This window comes from Dendrobates tinctorius, unplaced genomic scaffold (genome assembly GCF_039654945.1).
Source record: "Dendrobates tinctorius isolate UK_male_01 unplaced genomic scaffold, ASM3965494v1 ptg000111l, whole genome shotgun sequence".
Lineage (NCBI taxonomy): Eukaryota > Metazoa > Chordata > Amphibia > Anura > Dendrobatidae > Dendrobates > Dendrobates tinctorius.
Genome location: NW_027361779.1, coordinates 20348577 through 20373505, shown reverse-complemented (window position 1 = coordinate 20373505; position 24929 = coordinate 20348577). Strand labels below are relative to the sequence as shown.

General features: G+C 44.1%; 2 protein-coding genes across 5 annotated transcripts in view; one reads left to right on the top strand and one right to left on the bottom strand.

Annotated features, from left to right (window-relative positions):
* Nucleotides 1-24929, bottom strand: part of EPHA7 (EPH receptor A7) — a 283691-nt gene that overhangs the window by 133874 nt on the left and 124888 nt on the right. The window lies entirely within an intron of this gene.
* Nucleotides 1-24929, top strand: part of LOC141100955 (uncharacterized) — a 75957-nt gene that overhangs the window by 29367 nt on the left and 21661 nt on the right. The window contains exons 5-8 of the mRNA XM_073589715.1: nt 4185-4274; nt 5408-5841; nt 7910-7976; nt 11726-11931. Of these exons, the coding sequence (XP_073445816.1) occupies nt 4185-4274; nt 5408-5841; nt 7910-7976; nt 11726-11931 (797 nt within the window). The remainder of the gene's footprint in view (nt 1-4184; nt 4275-5407; nt 5842-7909; nt 7977-11725; nt 11932-24929) is intronic.

Sequence of the window (24929 nt, the reverse complement as noted above, 5' to 3'; positions counted from 1 at the left end):
CAGATGCCTGCCTCAGGGGCTGCATGCGGCCCGCGAGTCGCGTGTTTGAGACCCCTGCTCTACAGCCCCGCTGTCTTCCTTCCTCCACAGCCCCACTCTCCATGCACCACACGCGGTGACCCCGGGACCAGGAGAGGTGCGCAGATTGTTTGTTCGGCCGGAGTGGGCGGAGTTAGAGTGGAGCTGCAGTGCATGTGATTGAGCAGTCTGCGGGGCGTGGCCTGGCATGGGCTGCCGGAGTGGGCGGAGCTTGCCAGAGTGGGCAGAGCTATAGCGGAGCTGCAGCGCGTGTGATTGGGCGGCCTGCGGCCTAACACTGTAGTAGGCCGCAGTAGAAGCCGGGGTCTAAATTTAGACCGGGAAGCTGCAGGGGAGAGGGGGGATAGCGCAGTTGGTGACGGGGAGCGCCGACTGAGCCGGGACAGGGCTGGGAGGGTGCCGGCACTATTCGGCCCCTGTCCTGAAGACTGTCTTCCTCACAGCCCCACTATCCATGCACTGTCCTGCTGTGTCCATCCTCAGCCCTGCTCTCCAACCGCGTCCCACTCTGCTGCTTCGTGATTGGTTGGTGTCCCACTCTGCTGCTTCGTGATTGTTTGGTGATACACACACACTCAGATTTATATATAGAGATATTTCTATTTGTGTAAAAAAAAAAAAAAAATTATCTGGACGCAATAGCATAATAGACTCGACAAATGAGTTGGTGCGAATTTCCCATGCATGCATGTCCCATTTAATCGCTCATGCCAATGGTCTCTGACTGCTACACGGAAGCAGGAGTATCAGATCTTTTATACATTAGCTGGCCTGGCCTGACATGAGGTCATCATTGCGGTCTGACAAAAATATGATCAAAAGAGCCATGGATATGGGTAGGTAAGAGATGGTACGCCACTACAAATCAATTTGCACCAATTCTACAAGGCTCCTGAAATACAGTGGTATGTAAAATTTGGGCACCACTTGTCAAAATTACTGTTATTGTGAATAGTTAAGCAAGTTAAATGATCTCTAAAAAAAATAAAGATAAAGATGACACAATTCGTTCGTATTTTAGGCAAGAAAAAAATATATTATAAAAGTTACAAAAAAGGAAATGAGCCTATGTAAAAGTTTGAGTACCCTTGGAGATTTGTGTGCTCAGATAACTTTGACTAAGGTTTCAGACCTAAACTAGCCTGGATTATGGCTTGTTATTAGGGTTATGACTTGTTCACTATTATCGTTAGGAAAGGCCAGGTGCTACAAATTTCCCAGCTTTATAAAAACTAAGCCTCCTCTAACCTTTTGCCAAAAAACAGCGACCATGAGTTTTTCTAAGCAGCCGATTAGCACTCTGAAAATGAAAGTGGTAAAAGTCCACAACGCGGGAGAAGGCTATAAGAAAGAAAAGTTTTCAAGTTGCCCTTTCCTCAGTTCGAAATGCAACTAAGAAATAACAGTTAACAGGAACAGTGGAAGTCAAGATAAGGTCTGGAAGAACAAGCTAAATTTCAGTGAGAGCTGCTTGTAGGATTGCTAGAAAGGCAAATCAGAACCCCCGCTTGACTGCAAAAGACTTTCAGAAACATTTAGCAGACTATGGAGTTGTGGTACATTGTTCTACTGTTCACAGACACCTGCACAAATATGGTCTTCATGGAAGAGTCATCAGAAGAAAACCTCTCCTGCGTCCTCACCATAAAATTCAGCATCAGGAGTATGCAAAAGAACATCTAAACATCCCTGACACATTGAGGAAACAAGCCCTGTAGACTGATGATATTAAATAGAACTGTTTGGCCAAAATGATCAAAGGTGTATGTGGAGAGAAAAGGGCACACAATTTGAGGAAAAGAACATTTTGTCAAACATTAAACATGGGGGTGGATCAATAATGTTTTGAGGTTGTGTTGCAGCTAATGGTACAGGGAACATTTCAATGAATGGATTCAATGAAATTTCAATAAATTCTTGATGTAAACATAACACTATCTGTAAAAAAGCTAAAGTTGAAAAGAGGATGGATTTTACAAATGGAAGATTATCCTAAACACACATCAAAATCCACAATAGACTACCTCAAAAGGCACAAACTGAAGGTTTTACAATGGCCCTCACAATACCCTGATCTGAACATCACTAAAAATCTGTGGTTACACCTCAAAATAGCAGTGCATGCAAGGTGACCCAGGAATCTCACAGAACTGGAAAAAATTTCCAAGGAAGAATGGATGAATATGTCATGATCTGCTGAGTTCGTGGGATCAGGTAGTTTAGAGCAGGGGTCCCCAACCGCCGGTCCGCGGCCCAGCATCGGGCCGCTGCAGTGCCCTTGCCGGTCCGCGGACACAAGGGGAGCCAGGGGCGGTCAGTGGCGTAGCGGGGGATGGGGCGGCGCGCAGCAGTTCTTAGTGGCGGCCAGGGAGCGATCCAAGCAGCTCCGCTGCCTGCAAGAGGGAATAGCAGGAGCGGAGCTGCAAGGACCCGTCCAGCTTCCTGCCCGCCGCCCGCGCTTCCTGTCTCTGACACAGAGAGGAGCGCGGCCGCTGCTGTGTCAGAGCGAGGAAGCGCGGGTGGCGGGCAGGTGAGAGGAGAGAGGTGGTGTCTGTGTGTATGTCTGTGTGTGTGTGTGTGTGTGTGTGTGTCTGTGTGTGTATATATAATGTGTGTATGTATGTCTGTCTGTGTGTGTGTACGTGTGTGTGTGTGTGTGTGTTGGTCTGTGTTTGTGTAGCCTGGCCGTGGAGGAGATGGGGACATGAGGAGAAGGCCATGAGGGGAGTAATGGAGAGACGGCAGTGATGGGCTGAAGGCAATGATGGCGAGAGGGGAGTGATGGGGTGAAGGCAATCATGGGGAGAGGGGAGTGATGGGGTGAAGGCAATGATGGAGAGACGGCAGTGATGGGGTGAAGGCAATGATGGGGAGAGGGGAGTGATGGGCTGAAGGCAATGATGGGGAGAGGGGAGTGATGGGGTGAAGGCAATGATGGGGAGAGGGGAGTGATGGGGTGAAGGCAATAATGGGGAGAGGGGAGTGATGGGGTGAAGGCAATGATGAAGAGATGGCAGTGATGGGGTGAAGGCAATGATGGGGAGAAGGGAGTGATGGGGTGAAGGCAATGATGGGGAGAGGGGAGTGATGGGGTGAAGGCAATGATGGGGAGACAGCAGTGATGGGGTGAAGGCAATGATGGGGAGAAGGGAGTGATGGGGTGAAGGCAATGATGGGGAGAGGGGAGTGATGGGGAGAAGGCAATGATGGGGAGAAGGGGGTGATGGAGCACTTATTCAAAACCTATGGTGAGTTGAGTCACATTATAAATGTTATTTAATTATAAGTATGCACTGCTACACTACAACCGTGTCCATAGCCCCGCCCCCTTATGACCAAAGCCCCGCCCCTGCCACACCTCCATCCCCGCCCTGTCGGGCCATGGAAGAATGGTCTTGCTTGAAACCGGTCCCTGGTGCAAAAAAGGTTGGGGACCACTGGTTTAGAGGTTAATCTCGACAGCCTCCATTTGAGATTCTTGGAGGCTTTTTATAGCCTCATTGTGGGCTCACGCCTTGTCGCTTATACTCAGACCCTTGGCCGAGTGTGTGACCCTGGTGTGCTTTTGTGACTGTGATACTTTGTGCTTGCTTGGTTTTGATCCGGTTCTGTCCCTGTTCGGAGTTCTGCCTGTTCCTTTTGTACTGCTCTGCTATTCCCGTGTATGACTCTTTTGCCTTGGACCTGACTACTCTCTGACTGCCTCCCTTGTACTGCGTTGCTATCTCTGTGTATGATTCATTGCTTACGTTTTGACTATTCTCTGCTTGTCCCTCTGGTACCGCGCCGTCCTCCCTGTGTATGACCCCCGCTTGTCTGACCCGAGTTTCCCTAGCCTTTGCTCCAGTATTCCTGTAATAGAACCCTATCCTGCAGCAGGACGCTAAGCCACGCTCCCTGTGGTCACATGATCGTAGGTCCTTGTACTGCTAAACTACTTTCAGTGTCGCAGGTCCTGTTGTCTGAACTTTTCCTGCAGTATCGGACCCCGGGTCCTCCCATAGTCTGGGTGAGTTACCCTGTTCAGCCGCGGCAGCCCGCCGGCGCTGACAGGATCCTGACATTATAAGCGACCGCACATTTTTTAGGGTTTGGGAAAGTTGTGTTTATTCTCTGTGTAAATTAGCACTATGGCTCCCCTGCAGGCTTTGGCCGATCAGGTCAAGAGTCTAACCCAGATGTTCTAAAGGCTCAATATCGAAGAGCGCATGATGGGCCATACACAGCAGCAGTTGGTGGGCACCGTGCAAGGGGCTGTGGCAGCAGGGTCTCCTGCTCCCGGGAATAGGGACATATCTGTGGTATCCCCTGAATCTCTGGTCAAATTGCCCGACTCCTTTTCAGGGGATAAAAAGGAATTTAGGTCCTTCAGGGAAGGATGTAAGCTTTTATTTTCTTTAAGGCCCAGTTACTCTGGGGACGAATTTCAGAGGGTGGGGGTTATTTCTCTTCTGCAGGGTGCCCCCCCAAGCATTGGCTTTCTCTCTGTCTCCCATTGCCCCCGAGAGAATGACAGTGGATGCCTTCTTTGATGCCCTAGGCCATATATATGATGAACCTGACAGGGTATGTGTGGCTGAAGATATGGTCATGAGTGTGCGTCAGGGTAAACGCTCGGCTGAGAAGTTTTGTGCGGAGTTCAGCCGCTGGGCAGCGGAGATCTCGTGGGATGATGCGGCCCTTCGGGGTCTGTTCCGCAGAGGCCTGTCCGAACGCCTCCAGGATGCACTAGCCCTTCACCCTCCACTAGACACATAGTTTTGACATAGTTTTAAAGGCTGAAGGAAGATCTTATGTCCATCTAGTTCAGCCTACTTTTAGTGCAGCTGTCCTGCATTGTTGATCCTGGGGAAGGCAAAAAACCCACAGAGTAGAAGCCAATTTTCTCCATAGGGAAAAAAAATTCCTTCCCCTTAGCTGGGTCAACTATCTACCTATAATATTATGTTATTCATAACCTTCTATACTGTTACTCACACGTTGGAGGAGGCTGTTACGCAAGCAGTGCGTATGGACCGCAGGCTTCGGGCTAGGGGCATCATGCAGTCCGAGATATCTCTATTCTTTGGCAGTAAAGAGACTGGTATCGCACCTGCCACTCCTGAGACTATAGAAGTTGGTGCCACCTCCATCAGAGAAAAAGAGAGAAAACGTCGTCGGGAGAAACAGCTGTTTTTACTGTGGAGAGTCCGGTCACTGGAAAAAGGAGTGTCCCTTGTGTCCGTCATCCTCCAAGGCGACGGGAAATGAGTAGGTCTGGGTAGCAATCGAGGAGGCTGCCCAGACCTTCAGGTACTTTCTTCCTCACGTGCTAAGGTTTTTCTTAAGGTTGAACTGTTGGTAGACAATTATCGCTTTTTCTCTACAGGACTGGTGGACAGTGGTTCATCGCTCAACCTGGTCAGCTCTGATATCGCTTCCCAACACCAGATAGGGACAGTCAGGCTTCATACCCCACTTAAAGTTGTGGCCATCGACTCGTCTCCTCTCACCCAAACGGGGATTCTTTCTATGTCTGAAAAATTTGTGTTGAAAATTGGTTCTTCCCACATGAAAGAAATCAAATGTTTTGTGATGGACAAATTGGCCGCAGGTTTGGTTTTGGGCATGCCGTGGCTTCGACGCCACAATACAGTGATTGGCTGGGAATTGGGGGAAATTGTCAGGTGGGGGTCCAAGTGTGTTGACTGTGACCTTAAATCTGTTTCTTGTGTGAAAATGTTAAAACCTGTCACTGTGTCCTCTGTCAGTCCGGAGGGTATCCCGGAGTACCTAAAGGACTTTGAGGACTTTTTTCAGAAAGTGAGGCAGAGGCGTTACCACCCCATAGGCCATTTGATTGTGCCATCAATCTTTTTTCAGGAGCCAAATTGCCAAAAGATTGTTTGTTTAATTTGTCAGGTCTGGAGCGTCTAGTTATGAAACAATATATTGCTGAGAGTCTCCGTAAGGAGCACATAAGACCTTCAGTTTCCCCAGTAGCAGCTGGATTTTTCTTTGTTAAGAAAAAAGATGGCGGCCTACGCCCCTGCCTAAACTTTCGGGAATTAAATAAAATCACGGTCAGGAACACATATCCCCTGCCTTAGATTCCCGACCTCTATAATCAGCTCTCGGGATCCAGATGGTTCTCTAAACTGGATCTCAGAGGGGCCTATAGTCTGATAAGGATATGGGAAGGGGATGACTGGAAAACTGCCTTTCTTACTTCTGAGGGGCTATTTGAGAACTTGGTAATGCCGCTTGGTCTCACCAATGCACCAGCGATTTTCCAAAATTTTATCAATGTTGTGTTCTTGGACCTCATCGGCCACTTTGTAATTGTATAACTGGATGATATCCTGATACATTCTACCAATGAACAGTCACATTTGTTACATGTTAAAACTGTACTCCAGAGGCCCCGAGAAAATCAATTGTTCGCCAAACTCGAGAAATGTTCATTCTTTGTTCAAGAATTGTCATTTTTAGGTCTCATAATCTCACCTCAGGGGTTTCGCATGGATCCCAAGAAGGTGCAAGCTATTGTGGAGTGGGCCCAGCCTCGGGACCTTAAGGGACTCCAGCGCTTCTTGGGATTTGCGAATTATTATCTCAAGTTTATTAAAGGGTTCTCACAGATGACTAAACCCCTCACGGATCTCACTTGTAAAGGGGCAGATGTCAGGAACTGGTCCCCGTTAGCTAAACAGTCATTTGTAATGTTAAAGAACTGTTTCACATCTGCTCCTATCCTGGTTCAACCCGACCCTTCGATGCCATTTGTGGTCGAGGTTGATGCTTCTGGGGTGTAGGTGGGGGCAGTGTTGCCACAGGGACCGGCTTCCCTAACCAATCTCAGGCCTTGTGCCTATTTTTCTAAGAAATTTTCTCTCGCGGAGAAAAATTATGACGTAGGCAATAGGGAGTTCTTGGCTATTAAATTGGCGTTCGAAGAATGGGGGCATTTTTTGGAGGGGGCAGCTCACCCTATTACGGTTATCACTGACCATAAAAATTTAGAGTACATCAAATCGGCTAAAAGACTGACTCCCAGGCAGGCCCGCTGGTCACTTTTTTTTCCAGATTTCAGTTTTCGATTACCTTTCGGCCAGGGTCTAAGAATGTAAAGGCCGATGCCTTATCATGTAGTTTTGAGCCGTTATCCGCCCCTGATCCGCCGTCCCACATTCTTCAACCCAGTCTCGTGGTTGCCGAGGTCTTGTCGGAATTGGAGCAAGAGATTGTGGGGGCTCAATCTGTGCCTCCAAGCTCCAAACCCGTAGACAAGTTGTTTGTCCCGCAGCATTTGCGCAACAAACTCCTGGACGAGTTCCATAATTCAAAGTTGGGTGCACATCCTGGTATAACCGCCACAAGAGAAGCAGTGGCAAGGGTCTTTTGGTGGCCTTTAATGGCTTTAGATATAAAGAAATATGTCGCAGCATGTGGGATTTGTGCCCATTCTAAGAGCTCTAGTTGCCGGCCGGCCGGGGACTTGGTGCCTTTGCCAGTCCCAGGAAGGCCATGGACACACTTGTCCATGGACTTCATCACCAATCTTCCACCTTCCTGTGGTTAGACTGTAATTTGGGTAGTGGTGGACAGGTTTTCTAAGTCGGCACATTTCGTACCCATGACATGTTTACCATCAGCAGAGACGCTCTCTAAACATTTTCTATCCCAGGTGGTACGCTTACACGGGGTTCCCACTAATATTGTGTCAGACAGGGGGACTCAGTTTGTACCTAAATTCTGGCGGGACTTCTGCAAAAAATTGGGGATATCTCTGTCTTTTTCCTCAGCGTATCACCCAGAAACCAACGGACAAACTGAACGCACCAACCAGTCGCTTGAACAAATTCTTCGGTGCTTGACTTCTTCCCTGCAGAGCGACTGGTCTGATGCCTTACCATTAGCAGAATTCGCCTTCAACAACCGGGTAAACCAATCTACCGGTAGGTCACCATTTTTTATTAATTATGGGATCAACCCTCATTTTGGCGAATTTTCTCGGATTCTGGTTGTCCGGGGGCAGAGGACGGGGTCAATTGTTTCAAGGATCTTTGGACAAAAGTTCGTTTGAATATTGCCAAGGCTCAGGAGAGATATAAATATTTTGCGGATAGGAAAAGGGATTCTGCTCAGGCACTGCTTTTGTGGGGATAAGGTGTGGCTGTCCACATGAAATATTAATCTTCGATTGCCCTCCGCCAAACTGGGGCCTAAATTTACTGGCCCCTATGAGGTCATCGAGGTAGTGAACCTGGTAACCTACCGCCTCCCTCCCTCCTTAAAACTCCACAATGTTTTTCATAGGTCGTTACTTAAACCCTTGGGGGCAGTGAAGGAGGATACTGAAACTGCACCTCCTCCAGTCTTGGCTGAGGGACATATGGAGTTTGAGGTACAACATATTGTGGATTCCAGGCGGGTTCGGGGGTCTTTGCAGTATTTGGTGCATTGGAGGGGGTATGGTCCAGAGGATCGGTCATGGGTACCAGCCAGATCAGTACATGCGGACCGTCTGATTCGTGCATTCCATGGCCGGTATCCTGAGATGCCTGGGGGTCCGGAGGCCCCCCGTTGAGAGGGGGGTACTGTAATGATCTGCTGAGTTTGTGGGATCAGGTAGTTTAGAGGTTAATCTGGACAGCCTCCCTCTGAGATTCTTGGAGGCTTTTTATAGCCTCATTGTGGGCTCACTCCTTGTCGCTTATACTCAGACCCTTGGTCGAGTGTGTAACCCTGGTGTGCTTTGTGACTGTGATACTTTGTGCTTGCTTGGTTTTGATCCGGTTCTGTCCCTGTTACGAGTTCTGCCTGTTCCTTTTGTACTGCTCTGCTATTCCCGTGTATGACTCTTTTGCCTTGGACCTGACTACTCTCTGACTGCCTCCCTTGTACTGCGTTGCTATCTCTGTGTATGATTCATTGCTTCATTGCTTAAGTTTTGACTATTCTCTGCTTGTCCCTCTGGTACCGTGCCGTCCTCCCTGTGTATGACCCCCGCTTGTCTGACCCGAGTTTCCCTAGCCTTTGCTCCAGGATTCCTGTAATAGAACCCTATCCTGAAGCAGGACGCTATGCCACGCCCCCTGTGGTCACATGATCGTAGGTCCTTGTACTGCTAAACTAATTTGTGTTGCAGGTCCTGTTGTCTGAACGTTCCCTGCAGTATCGGACCCTGGATCCTCCCGTAGTCTGGGTGAGTTACCCTGTTCAGCCGTGGCAGCCCGCCGGCGCTGACAGGATCCTGATAGAATATCACTCAAACAAGAATTGAAAGACTTGTTTGACTAAAAAAATGTGCTTACAAGTTGTGATACTTTTAAAGGGGGTACTATCAGGTACTAATCATGCAGGGTGTCCAAGCTTTTGCATTGGCCCATTTTCCTTTTTTTGCTTTTTTCCTAAAATACAAAGGAAATGTGTCATCTTTAACTTTAGGCCTTTCAAAGATCATTTCATAGTCAAGCTGTTTAACTGTTCACAATAACAGTAATTTTGACCAGGGGTGCCCAAACTTCTACATGCCACTGTAAGGTCTAACAGATACCGCATTTTTATATTTTGGACTATGTTTGCATTTTCAATGAGTTCATCGGGGACATGTTTGAATCCCTAAATACTCGATTCACGTTAGGCCCAAATGTGAAGCCCCGACAAAGTCATGAACATGGGTCCACATGTGGTCTGAACCCAGCCTTACCATTGTATATAGGTTATAAGGCTGGTTTCACATTTGCGTTTTTTAGCGCTGGAAAAAAACGCACATGTGCGCATGCGTTTTTTCCCCTATATTTAACATGGGTGCGCATACCTGCGCGCTTGTAAGCGCATGTATGCGATTTTCATGCGCTGCGTTTTTTTGGGGTGTGCGATTGGATTTTCCAGACGCAGCATGTTGCATTTTTTGGCCCTGCAAAAAAGCGCATGCGCACATATGCGCACGTTTTGCGCTAAAAATGGCCATTATAGCCTATGGATGCGCATATGTGCGCACTGGCATGCTCATGTATGCGTTTTTTTGCATATGCGTTTTTTTTTTTTAACCATGGAATTTAGGGGTTTGGGTTAGAGTTAGGGTTAGTTAAGGGGGTTTAGGGTTAGGGTTAGGGTCAGGGTCAGGGTTGGGTTTTGGGTCAGGGTTAGGGTTAAGTATGGTTTGGTTAAGGGTTAGGGTCAGGGTTAGGGTCAGGATTAGGGTTAAGTATGGTTTTGTTAAGGGTTATGGTCAGGGTTAGGGTTAGGGTCAGGGTTAGGGTTATGGTTAGGGTCAGGGTTAAGTATGGTTTGGTTAAGGATTAGGGTCAGGGTTAGGGTCAGGATTAGGGTTAAGTATGGTTTGGTTAAGGGTTAGGGTCAGGGTTAGGGTTAGGGTCAGGGTTAGGGTCAGGGTTAGGGTTAAGTATGGTTTTGTTAAGGGTTAGGGTCAGGATTAGGGTTAAGTATGGTTTGGTTAAGGGTTATGGTCAGGGTTAGGGTTAGGGTCAGGGTTAGGGTTAGGGTCAGGGTTAGTAAAGTCATGGTTTGGGTAGTGTGAGGGGCCACCTAAAAATGTTGTAAAAAAACGCAAACGCGGTAAAAACGCACTAAAAACGCATACAAACGCTTAAAAACGCTGCGTTTTTTTCATGCATGCTCATAAAAATGCTTGAAAAAAAACGCAGCAGTTGTATGCTTTTGTATGCGTTTTTTCAATGCGTTTTTTTGCGGGAAAAACGCGCTGCAAAAAAAAGCAAGTGTGAAACTAGCCTAAGCCTTATGAGTTCTTGAATATTTAAGTCTAAAGAGAAAGTATTGGTCTTGCAAGAAATGTTATATTAATTGAGTACTGTTTGTCAATCATTGGTTACTGTTCCCTTATAGACTTTTCTTTCACCATTTATTGACCAAATTATTTTTGGCCTTACTGACTCAACACAGTTTAGCCTTTTTTCATGTTATTTTAACAGCCATATCATTTTTACTTTGTATTTACCGAGTGATAATACCTTCTTTATATATCTGAAATACCGCTGGTAATAGCAGAAAACAGCCATGTTGTAGGTATAATTGTGCTAGTCAAAGATGGACCTAATAGGACCCTTTAAATGTGACACAAGTTTAGTATTTTAGAAAGTGGCCATGTTGTTTATAACTATTTAGCTACAAATAGTTAATGAGTCTAAACAAATGGCATAATTTTGTTAAAAATGAACACTGAACAATTTCCCTGAAATCATCAAATACTGTGGTACACCAAAAAGTGCTACTCCAATGTCTGGTAGGAAAAAAAAGTCTTGATGTCTCAATAAGCTTAACCAGCCGAGTCTATTCATCACATTCTCTCACTTGTATGAGTCTGCAACAATCCAACCCAGACTTGTAAAAGGAATGTCCTTTATGAGTAACAAACTTCAAGAAAGAAACCAAACTAAATCAACCCTAATCCCCCTTTCAAAAAATAAAATAAAATAAAAAAGCAGCAAAGCACACAGCTGGTGCAATGCCGGCCTGCGGATTAATCAAACCTAATCTGCAATAAATTCAGGATGTGATCTCTTCTGACCTCATCAATGAAATCAGCTGAAAGTTACTTTATAAATCCTTCAGTCATTCTTTAACAGGATGAAAGCCTAGCAAGTCACCCCTCCTTCCTCCTTGAAGAGATTACATTAAGAAAGGCCTTAATTTCAGAAATTCTTCAATATGTTAAAACTAGCTTGCCACAAAGACAGCTTTCTTTCTATATTTGAGCAAAAAGAAATGGAGGAAAAAGTGTTACTGAGAGGACACAAAAAGGAAGAAAAGATTTACACTGGCTGTTTCCCTGCTTTTATAGGACCCATTTTACGCATTAAGCCTTATCTTGTTATTTTTATTGAAATGCTAATTCTTCCACAGATTAGTGAGAATGGGATTTGTCAAGTACAGTAAAGTGGCTGGTCTCCATAATAAGAAAGAAATATACTATTGAAGGCAACAGCAAAATATTTGTTGTAATAGAATGTGCCATAAATGCATCCATACATGAACGCCAACTTGAAGAACAGCTCCTAATAATGTTATTTTTTGAATAACAAACAGACAGGAGCTTACTTTAAAGGAATCCCTTAGATGATAACTCTAAGGAGCCAAAATGGGAGGTTAACCTCAATCAGCAAAATAAATTGCTAATGGCTTGATTAGAAACAAAATATTGTTGCTGGTATTAGGAAAGGTAGAATTTGTTTTATCAAAACTAAGGAGGGACAAACCTAGCAGGTATCTAATAATAAAGATCCCATCTGTAATGGTTACAAAATAAAATACAAAATATAACCACCAAGATAAAACAAAGTCAATAATCTAATTAGCCAGTTATATATTATCGACCAGAACAAGTTGGGTTGGAGGCAACAATAAACCCTGTATTGCTGTCCATGTTACGTGCGTACCTTCGTAGAATTTTCAAAAGTGCAGGAGGGAGAGTCAAAAGTCTGAGCCCCTGAAAATACAGAAGATGGCTGTAAAATGCCGCATAAAATTAGATAGCCATCAACCAACAGATAATTCATCGAAAGCCATCTCTCCCGACTTTCCCATACACATGAGCAATAAGCTCAGCAGAGGATTCCTGAGTTCTTTAGAGGGCCCTGGCAGCAGTTTATCTCCCACAAAACAAAAGAACCAGCTATTACATATCCAGAAAGCCTGATCCTTCTGTCCCCCAACATCATATGTCAAGAGTAAGTTTGCCAATTTGGCTCATATAGCCAGGTATAGCTGACTTTAGTCTTATGCATAGGAGGGCATTTAGACTACGAAAAGCAGCCCTTTGGCATTAGCAAAGAACAGCTGAGTGTGCAACAATAATTATTAAAAAAAAAAAAGGTAAGCATTATTCAGACTTAAAGAAAACCTGTCGCCACGATTTAGTAATGTAAAGTAAACACGTCAGTAACAGCGCTGTAGCATAGATTAAATTGATACCTTTGGTGAAGAAATCTGCTTTGTGGTTCTTCTTTAATCACTATTAGATGTAATGTGCTAATTAGATTTCTGTGCACAGGGGCGGACTGTACACTGAGTCTTCTCCTCCATTTCTGTGATTCCCCGGGCCCTCTGCCTGCCTAAGGTCTGAACAGAGATCTCATTCTGCGCAAGCAAAACCTTTGCCATCTTCATGAAGATCGCATGAAGAGCCACCCACAGCTAAAACAGTGCTAGCCCAAAATTTACATTAATGCGTGATAATGATGAATGCAGCAAGGGCAGTGGAAGGGCCATAACTGGGCCCTCTGAGCCGAAGATCTAACTCACAGTGCCACCGATGCACGAAGCACCGAGGATACCGAAATTTATGACAGCATCATTCTGCTCATACCTTTAGTATAACATGGATGTTCCTGATGACAGGTTCTCTTTTTTTATTGGCTGTACACTCCTGAATAAATAACAATAAAAAAAAATAAAAAATCACAGAATGCTCAAAGACCAGCTCTGTACAATCTGTTACAGGCTAGACATATTTGTAATCACTGCAGCCAATCACTGGCTGCTATGGCGATTGGCTGGCCGGAAAAGGAAGTATAGAAAGTGGGGGGAAGTAAGGGCAAATCAGGAAAATAAGTTGCAGTAAATCTGTAAGACGTGCTCTTGATCATTTAAAATAATTAAAAAAAAAACATGGGTGGACAACTTTTGTAAAGCATGCCTGTCGCTTTACCCAAAACTATGCTGAAAGTATGGTCTTTTATAATCCTTTACAACAAAATAAAACTACTTTGGTGAAAGGAAGTTCAACTTTGTCAGCACTTAAAGTGATTCTACACTACCTTTTTTCATTGATCAATAGGGGTGCAACACTTGCTGACCATCTGTTACTGGTGCTAGCTGGAAGTTCTTAGATGTTGCCGGAACACAGTAGCTACGTCATTTCTATAGTGGTCATGGCCAGATACTGTAGATCCACCTCCAATTTAAATAAATAAGGGGGTGAATATGCAGTATCCACCAAGGTAATTAGAATTTTGGTGACAGCGATGTGTTCTGTCAGCTTCTGAGAACTTCCATCCACCACCGGTAACAGCTGATCGGCAGGGGTGCTGGGTGTTGCACCCCACATTGATCAAATACGAATGGAAATCCTAAGGATAGGCCATCAATAAAAAGTGGTAACCGTCCGTCCTTTTCCCTTTCTTCAGAGAATACTCTGCATCAAAAAAAAAAAATAGACACCTCAGCATCTCTGCTGGCCACAGGTGCATAAAGGAACAATTTGTTTACAGTTTTAAAAAGTAATAACCCTTTATATCAATAACAACAATGCTAAAGGAGGTTTGAAATGAAAAAACAACAGCAGCGCGTCAGATGCAATATCACAGGCAGATTGTGAGGAAATTGAAACCTTCTGGGTGGAATTACATAGAGAGGGAAACTTTGAAAAGGTAATTTTTGGTGCAATCAATATACGGTACCTCCAACATCACCAAGAAGTTGGTGGGTCAGCTGCGCAATTAGATGCAGTGGCCTGCCAGGCTGGTACGGTAGTGATTTATGTGAAATTTTAACTGCCCAGATCTTGACTTTGGTCATGGCTCCTCTTCAAATGCAGAGGAGAGAAAATTCCTTAGTTTGTTACAGAATAATGTTATGAGTCAGTTTGCAGAAGACCCGATAAGAAGCAACGTCGTGTTGGATCTGGTCAATTCTAAAAAGGCTAGGCTTGTCAGAAATGTCACTGTTCACAAAAATATGGGTACTCATTGATTACAATATCATTTTATTTTGCTTAAACATATATTAAAAAACATACTGAGTTCTGGAGAATAGAAACACTCAGTAACTAAGTCATCATCTGTGGTTTTTCTAAGTCACTTTTTTTGTTTTGTTGTTTGCACAGACTGTCTTGGCTTCTAATTCATAAAAATGGTACACATGGTTCATAAATTAGTTTTAATGCATATTGGTCATTCAGACGACAAGATTTATTCCTATATGCAACCCCTCATGGCTTACACTTAAGGGCCCGTTACACATAGCGATATCGCTAGCAATATCGCTGTAACATCACTGATTTTGTGACACAGCAGCGATATTGCTAGCGATATCGCTACATGTGATACTTACCTCCGACCGGCTCCCCCGCTGATTATCGCTGATCGCGCGAGAACGTCCTGGACCATTTCTCGTTCGGCGCTTCCTGTGGCACAGACGAGCGACGCGTGAACACGGACGGGAGGACGTCAGGATCGCCGTGTCTGACAGGTAAGTAGCGACCCCCGACCGCTGCTATGTCGCTGGTGAGATTTGCCTGTTTGGCAGCTCACTAGCGACCACTTAGCGATGCACCAGCGATCCATATCGTTGTTGTGATCGCTGGTGCATCGCTAAGTGTAACGGTACCCTTACTCTTGGGCCATTAATTACACAAGAAGGGCTTTTAGAATATAAAGCTAGAAAGAGTTGAATAGATTCTGTAAAAGAGAAATCAAATAGGTAGATATGAATGGCAGGTAGCCCAAGAAAGCATGACAAATCCCAAGAAATTCTTTAAATAAATAAAAACAAGAATTGCATAGGTGGGTCCCCTAAAAAATGGGAGGCTGGTCACTAAGGATCAAGAGAATTACTAAACAGGTTCTTCAGCTCTGTGTTTAGCAAAGAACAGAGTGTGGCTGATGTACTCGATCCCACTGCTCTTAATATGTCATCTAATATACTCAGTTGGCTAAATGTTGAGATATGGCCCAAGAGAAGCTAAATAAAATCAATGTGAACAAACCTTTGGGCCCACATACGCTTCACACAAGAGCTCTTAAAGAACTTAGCTGAGTTTTTGCTGTATATAATTTTTAGATACACTCTAGTGAGCGATACTCCATAGGAGTCTAGAAGCTGCGATCTTCCGATCGCTTGTGATCCAGCCCAGCACTATGTAGCATAAATGCTCACTTGCTATAAGCGCAGACCGCTGGGTGGTGCTCATAGATATCTGGCTATGACAACCACAGGGGTCTTCTGCAGACACTGGGTTGTCAGGCAAACCCATTGGCGACCCGCAATCATGTGACACGGGCGCGGTTAATGACATGCTTCCTGCGCATGCATGTTAAATGCCGCTGTCAGAGTATGAAAGTGACATTTAGCAAGTTAACAGCTGCGAGTGGATAGCGATTCCACCCGCAGCTGTTAGGGGCACATGACAGCTGATCAAATGTTGGATATATCTGTCATTGGACATGAAGGGGTTAACCTGCAGATATGGGATCAAGCTGCAGATGAATAGCATTCTAAAGTGAACAGCTGACGCATTGGAAGCCGGCTGCCAAGGGGGAAGTGAGCTTTATTCCTCTTGGAAGCTTCCACCTTTCAGAATTAGAGGCACAGCCAGCATGGCTTCAGTTATCGCTAAGTATACAGTGAACGGAGCTGCTGTAACCATGCTCCCACACTGCCTGACAGCTGTCGGTGAACTGATAGGCTGCATAGACAGCTGTCAGACAGTGCCAGGCGGAGCTCATTTTGTACTGAGCGATGACTGAAGCCGCGATCAACAGTCATTTGATTTCCTGTTTACACAGGCACACCAAAATAGGTTTTTTACAGGATGAAAATGATGAAATGGTAAGAAAGGATGTTGAGAAGGCCAAACTTTTAAAATCGTATTTTGCATCTGTTTTCTCTCAGAAAGGAAATGTAACATCAACTGATTCTCACTGACCTATTAAAGGAATAGAAGAATCCAGGATATCTATGAACAGAAAGATAGTGAGGAAACATTTAGTTCGCCTAAATGAATTTAAGTTTCCAGGTCCAGATGAATTACATTCCAGAGTACTGAAGGAGATAGTAGAAGAAATTTTTGAACCACTCTCCATGATCTGGAAATACTTGGAGAACAGGAGAAGTCCCAGAAGACAGGAGAAGAGCAAATGCTGTTCCTATCTTCAAAAAGGGTTAGAAGGTCGACCCAGGGAACTATAGGCCGGTGAGTCTGACTTCTATACCGGGAAAGATCTTTGAACAAATTATTAAACAACATGTATGTAAGTACCTGGATAAGAATGAAGTGATTAACCAGAGTCAGCATGGGTTTGTAACTAATAAGTCATGTCAGACTTAATTAATTTCCTTCTATGACATAATATCTGACTGGGTGGATCAGGGACATGCTGTAGATATAGTATATCTTGACTTCAGCAAAGCATTTGACAAAGTATCTCACACCATCCTTATTGAAAAAATGACTAAGTATGGAATGGACAAGGCAACTGTTAGGTGGATTCATAACTGGCTTAGTGATCGGACCCAAAGAGTGGTCGTAAATGGTTGCACATTCAGTTGGAAGAATGTCTCAAGTGGGGTACCACAGGGTTCTGTCATGGGCCCTGTATTGTTCAACATCTCTATCAATGATTTAGATGAAGGAATTGAGGGTACACTGATTAAATTTGCTGATGACACAAAGAGAGAAAGAGGATTCAAAAAGATATAAATAAACTGGAGCAGTGAGCAGCGACTAACAGAATGCATTTTCCCTGTTAAAAAACAAAGTACTACATCTGGGCAATAAAAATGAAAAAAGCATATACAGAATGGGATGAATAGGGCTAAGCAACAACACATGTGAAAAAGACTTGGGTATACTAATAGATCATAAACTGAACATGAGTCAACAGTGTGATGCAGAAGAAAAAGGGAAATGCAATTCTGAGATGTATTAACAGAAGCATACAGTCTAGATCACGTGAAGTCATTATTGCGCTCTACTCCTCTTTGGTGAGACCTCATCTGGAATACTGCGTCCAGTTTTGGGCACCACATTTTAAAAAAGGCATCAACAAACTGGAGCAAGTTCAGAGAAGTACGACCAGAATGGTGACCGGTCTGCAAGCCATGTCTTATGAGGAACGGTTACAGGATTTGGGAATGTTTAGCTTGCAAAAAAGAAAAATGAGAGGAGACTTAATAGCTGTCTACAAATATCTCAAGGGCTGTCACATTGTAGAAGGATCATCTTTATTCTCATTTGCACAAGGAAAGACAAGAATCAATGGGATGAAACTGAATGGGAGGACACACAGATTAGATATTAGAAAAAACTTTTTTAACAGTGAGGGTGATCAATGAGTGGAACAGGCTGCCACAAGAGGTGGTGAGTTCTCCTCTCATGGAAGTCTTTAAACAGAGGCTGGACAGACATCTGTCTGGGATGATTTAGTGAATCCTGCTTTGAGAAGGGGCTTGGACCAGATGACCCAGGAGGTCCCATCTACACTAGATTGCTCAGCGTGTATAGGTTACTATAGTTCTCAGAAGTTTACAGAGTATGATACACAACGGAGAATGATTATCATTTATTTCATAAATGATAATTTCACCAGATGAACGAGGATTTTGATCTTAGGGTACCGTTACACATAGCGATGCACCAGCGATCCCGACAACGATATGGATCGCTGGTGCATCGCTAAGTGGTCGCTAGTGAGCTGCCACACAGGCAGATCTCACCAGCGACATCGCTGGGGACGGGGGTCGCTACTTACCTGTCAGACGCGGCAATCCTGACGTCCTCCCGCCCGCGTCCATGCCTCGCTCGTCGTCGCCACAGGAAGCCCAGCAGGAAGTGGCCGACGAGAATTGATCCAGGACCTTCTTGCGTGACCAGCGATGAGCAGCGGGGGAGCGGATCGGAGGTAAGTATCACATGCAGCGATATCGCTAGCAATATCGCTGCTACGTCACAAAATCGGTGACTTTACAGCAATATTGCTAGCGATATCACAGTGTGTAACGGGGGCTTTACACTAGCAGCCTATTTACATAGCAAAATAAAAGTGAAATAAGTGTTTTTAACAATACTCATTCACGATTATCTTGCAGTGTAAATGCTCCTTAAGGTTTGAAATTTGATCAAAAACTGTCTCACATAATGCACTCAGTGAGTTGTGAATGACTGCTATTCTGAATGGTTTTCGGTTATACTGTGAGTGAAGTATCCTAAGGTTACGTGCCGTGTCTGCTCTAATTCAACTTATTTATTACCCATATAGAAGACGGGATTATTAGCATTGTTTCTTTTTTGCAGATGAACCAAAGGTATATAGTATAATGAAGTCTAGTAAACATGTTCATAAGGTGCAAGCAGACTTTGATAAACTTAGTGTTTGGGCATCCACTTGGCAGATTAGGTTCAATGTTGATAAATGCCAAGTTATGCACAAGGGCACTAATAATATGTGGGCATGTGCTCTAAGGGGAGTAAAACCAGGAGAATCACTTGTAGAGAAGAATCTGTGCATCCTTGCAGATCACAGACTAAATAACAATAAGCAATGTCAATCAGCAGCTCCTAAGGCCAGAGATGATTGTTATGTATTAAAAGAGGTGTGGTCTCAAGGCATAGGAACCTTATTTAGTGTGGCCTCACCTGGAATAAGCAAGTAAATTCTGGGCATTAGTTTATAGAAATGGTGCCCTGGAGTAAGAAAAAGTAAAACAAAAAGAGCCACAAAACCGATAAGTGGCACAAACGATCTTAGGTATCAGGAAAGGTTAAAAGAATTACACTTATTTAGCCTTGAGAATAGGCGACTAATGGGGGACATGATTAACTTGTACAAGTACATAAATAGCCCATACAAAATAAGTCAGAAGAGGTTTAGTGTAAACCCACGCAAAAGAGAAGGCATTCCCCCGTCTAGAGAAAAAAAAAGGCTCAATCTCCACAAGAAGCAAGGCTCCTTTACAATGAAAAATATTAACTTGTGAAACAGAATGTCTCAGAAGCAAGTTACAGTGGAAACTATCGATCATTTCATATAATAAGGCTTTACATGCTTTTTTCAAAGGAAAAAAACAAATACTTATGTAAACGCAAAATTCTTGTTCTAAATGTTGATCTACTACAGTAGTCAAATTGACACTAATAATCAGGATGGAGATATTTGTTTTTAGGGCAGATTGGACCATGTCTTATGGATATACCTGTACCCCATTACTTTATTCTTTACCATCCATCGGTTTAACTTGACAGATGTTTGTGTTTCTTCCATTGTGCTAACTATAGATGTTTCTCACAAATTTAGAATATCATCAAAAAGTTAATTTATTTCAGATCTTCAATACAAAAAGTGAATCTCATATATTATATAGAGTCATTACAAACAAAGTGATCTATTTCAAGCGTTTATTTCTGTTAATGTTGAGGATTATGGCTTACAGCTAATGAAAACCCAAAAGTCATTAGAATAATTAAAAACACCTGCAAATGATTCCTAAGGCTATGTGCACACGTGTGGCATTCCATTCCGTGGGAAATATGCGAGAAATCCGCATTTTAAATTGCCGCGTATTTCCTGCGGAAAACCTAGCGATTTGCAAGCGTAATTAGCTTGCAGAATGCTAGCGTTTTCCATGTGATCTGTAGCATCGCTTGGACAACTGATTGCAAGGTTGGTCACACTCGTCAAATATAGTGTTTGACGAGTGTGACCAACTTTTTACTATTGAAGCTGCCTATGCGGCATCAGTAGTAAAAAGATATAAAGATTAAAATAATAAAAAAAATAAATCGTGTTTTTCTCAACTTCCGGGCGTCCCGCGCAGCGTTCCTGATCATCGCGATGCTCCCGGCAACTCCCGTTCCCAGGGATGCCTTACGACAATGACCTTTGATGACGTCGCGGTCCGAGACCGCTACGGTATCACAAGACCGCGACGTCATCAAAGGTCATTGTCGCAAGGCATCCCTGGGAATGGGACTTGCCAGGAGCATCACTGAGGCCTGCTGACGCTGCGAGGACCGCCGGAAGATGAGAGTAACATGACTTTTTATTTAATTCTTTTTTTTGTTTAACAGGGATATGGTACCCAGAGCCTTGAGGACAGTCTCCTCTCCTCCAGCCCGTGGGTACTATCCGCAAATGTTCCGCTTACTTTTCGCATGGTGGGCACAGCCACATGCAAAGTAAGCGGAACAATGCAATCCTATATGTGCGGATTTTCCCGCGATTCCGCACAAAGAATGAACATGCTGCGTATTTTTCCACGATGCAATTCCGCCGCGGAAAAATACGCATTAGCACAGCATGTGCGGAATGCCATAGGATGCTTTTTTTTTGCGTTTTTGCGACAAAACCGTGCGTTTAAAAACGCAGCGTAAACGCAAAAAACCCCCCGCTAAGTGTGAACTCAACCTAAGCGTTTAAAATGGTCCCTTAGGCTAGTTTCACACTAGCGTTTTTCTGCGCTGCGTTTGGTGCGCACATCAAACGCATGTCAAAACGCATACAAACGCTGCTTTTTTTGTCGCATTATCGTGCGCAGTAAAGGAAAAAAATGCAGCATTTATATGCGTTTTCAAGCGTTTTCCATGCGTATGCATTTTTTATGTGCATGGTGTCACAATCACAGGAGGAAAATTCTAGAAAAATTCTTGCAACAGACACCACCAATGGGACAGCAGTGGGCTTGTGTTATGGAAATTCTTCATATAGACCCAGTTTACAGCTGAATTCTACACATTTCCTTGGATTTTCTCTTGACAACATGGTTCTGCGCTGGAAGAGTTTTTACTTCAACTTGGATCTGGACATTAGGATGGCTCAGGCTTATGCAGTTGCTTGCCATGAACAAAGGGAGAGAGAGAGACAGCGAAGACGGCAACGGCCGCGTTTGTGGTTACATCCAATTGCTGAACTCCGGGAGAGCCGTGGAGCGTACCACACCCTCTACAGATAAATTTACTGATTACACACGGATGTCTCAACAAAGCTTTATATATTTGCTTGGTCGTGTCCAAGATGCCATCCGGAGACAGGACACACAGCTCCGTCGTGCGATTCCTCCCGCGTGTAACACATTCAGCTGTTGCTCAGGACTAAGGTGATCCGCCATGCCCCGTTCAATTTTACTAAAGAAATGGTGTGCTGGTCTATTGAGGTCGGCCTCCAGCCGTTCAAGGCGCTGGTCAGAAGAGTGGATAAGGTGTTCCATGTGGTTAATTCCACGTTCCACTAGTGAAAAACCACTTTCCACTCTTTCGGACAGCGTCTTGAGGCTGGCATGAAAGGCTTCGCTCAAGTGCATGAACTCGGGCACGACAGGCCTGTCCAAGGCCCTCTGCCGCTGGCGGGTAGTGCCCGCATAACCAGTGGCAGAGACCTGGGACAGGGGAACACCTGATTGACCAGCTTCCTGGTCACCGGCTGTCTGTGTTGCTCACCTGCAACTTGCTTCCTGGCTGTCGGATGGCTGGGACGGGTCCGAGGTCGATCGATGAAGAACCGCTCCAGGGACAGGTTGCAGGGTGCTGCTCCAGGTGCTATGGAAACAAAAGTAAAAAATTAGTATCATGAATTTTCAAGAAGGATCATCTGTGGAAGGTAAAATCACCGATTATGTTCAATGAAAACCGAAGAAAAAAAAAAAAAGAAAAAAAAAGAAAATTACACTTACGCTCTGGTGGCAAGGACTGGTCGTAGGAATTCCAAAGCACGATGATATCAGTACTTGGTTCTGCTCCTTGAGCCACTGCGAACCTGTCACTCTGCACGAACATCAGTGTGGAAGCGGTCCTTCATCGAGCGCCAACGTGTGCAGACTTTGTTCACTGTTGAAAAAATAATAAAATAAACGTTATACAAGGCACAGCTGGCAACATCTTGTATCATCACGCACACCTGATTTACCTTGTCAAACAGTCAATGCGGCATCCAAAAATAATTCAATACACAATGCATTGACTGTTGAACCTGAGGACACTTGTGTGTTCATTGCAAGAATATATCTTGCAGTAAACACACTAGTATCATCATCAGGTGCAAGAGATAAAGCATGAACAATACAACATTACAATTCACAATGCATTGACTGTTGAACCTGAGGACACTTGTGTGTTCAATGCAAGAATATATCTTGCAGTAAACACACAAGTACCATCAGGTGCAAGAGATAAAGCATGAACAATTCAGCATTAAAAATCACAATGCCTTGACTGTTGAACCTGAGGACATTTGTGTGTTCACTGCAAGAATATATCTTGCAGTAAACACACAAGTATCATCAGGTGCAAGAGATAAAGCATGAACAATAAAACATTACAATTCACAATGCATTCAATGTTGATCCTGAGAACACTGTTATGGTCCCTGATAGAATCTATCAGGAAACAAAACGTATCCTCAGGACCAAGACTCAATGCGGCATCACACAACAGGGAAATACTTACTAAACACCTTTTTTAAAGTTAGCAAAACCTTTGGTGTTGCTTGCTTTTATGGCCAGTGTGAACATGCTTTTACATCATGCATGTCATTCAAGTCTACTCCAGTTCAGTTTTTTTGTTTTTTCTTCAGCATTTTTGTATTCAGTACAAATAGGGTGTGGCCTCCTTTCAACTGTTCTATGTAGTTCACTTATAGTCCCTCTGAAGCTGGGTGTCCGTTTGGGACCCAGAGACTCTGCCACTATTCACACTAGGTAGGTTTTAACCGTTAGTGTAGTTACTGTCTCAAATGGGTACACCTTGCCGTGGTGGGACAGCTTTATACTTTTTTAATCAAAACAGTGTTTACCAAGTACCCTATGTTATTTAATGCACTTGCTTTTTTACTTATTTATTTTCATTAGGGTATATACACACATTTTTTTTTCCTTTGGTTTTGCTTGCTTTTATGGCCAGTGTGAACATGCTTTTACATTATGCATGTCATTCAATTCTACTCCAGTTCAGATTTTTTTTTTTTCTTTTTTAAAGTTGCAGAGGCGCTGTCCCAGCCCTCCATCAACGCTGCGGCCATTTTATTCCAGAGCTGCCGGGTCACCACAATGTCCTTGTACTGCTGGTCACGGCTATCCCACAAAGGGACACGCTCTTGGACAAGGCTGATCAGTTGCTCGTTGTCAATGTACAGGTCTTCATCCCGTTGTGGAACCTAGAAAAGAAATACATTAGAATCATGGAAATTGTGGAGAATGGTACAGAGAAAAAAAAAAAACATGAAAAACAGGACATAAAAACATATAGAAAACAGAATTTAAAAGAAAAGGTAACTTTAAATAATGGATACTTACTCCTCCCCGCCGGGACTTGTGTACGCTGCTCCGGCTCACTTGGCTGGTCCGATGCTGAAGTCTGTAAAAGAACAGAAATAATTACCGATTTGTAGAGGCAGGTATACTTACACAAAGACAGCAAAATACTCACCTCACGCTCTGCTTCCCTGGAAGGACTGTATTGGGATCCAGAAGACATGCTGGAAAAATGTAAAAAAAAAAACAAAAAACATTAGTACATAATATATTTTAAAGTACAGGCTCACATAAATTGATTTTAGAATACTCACATTATAGCTGCTGTGTTCTCCAAAGTAGTGGATTGTCTCTGGCTGGGTGGGTGTTGTCTTGTCTTCTTTTTGCCTTGCAGTCTGTCTGTAGAGTAATGATCTTGCACTACAGACCCCTTCTTTTATTTACCCTCCTCCAAAACAATGTTGCTTGCTTAGGGGGTGTATTAAACAAGTGTCTAGACATTGTTTACAATGCTTACAAAGCGCTGACATGCGCACTTCACAGCGCACGTCAGCGACACCATAGGCTATAATACAATTTTTTTGCGCATTGCGTGTGCTGACGAGCGCATGCGATTTTTTAAAGACGTTGGGCGGAACAAAAAATGCAACATGTAGCGTCCGGTGCGGTTGGTTGCACACCTGGAAAATGCGCAGCACACGCAAACGCTGAGGCCCGCATGCAATCGCTGGACACTGCGCCTGCCATTTTAAAGATAGGGGACAATTGCGCGTGCGACCGATAGCGCACAATGCGCTGCGCGATAAAACGCAAGTGTAAAATCAGCCTAAGTCTGTTTCAGTAGGCTCCACAATCATAAGGAAGACAGATGTCCAGAAGGCAGTCATTGACACACTCCACAAGGAGGG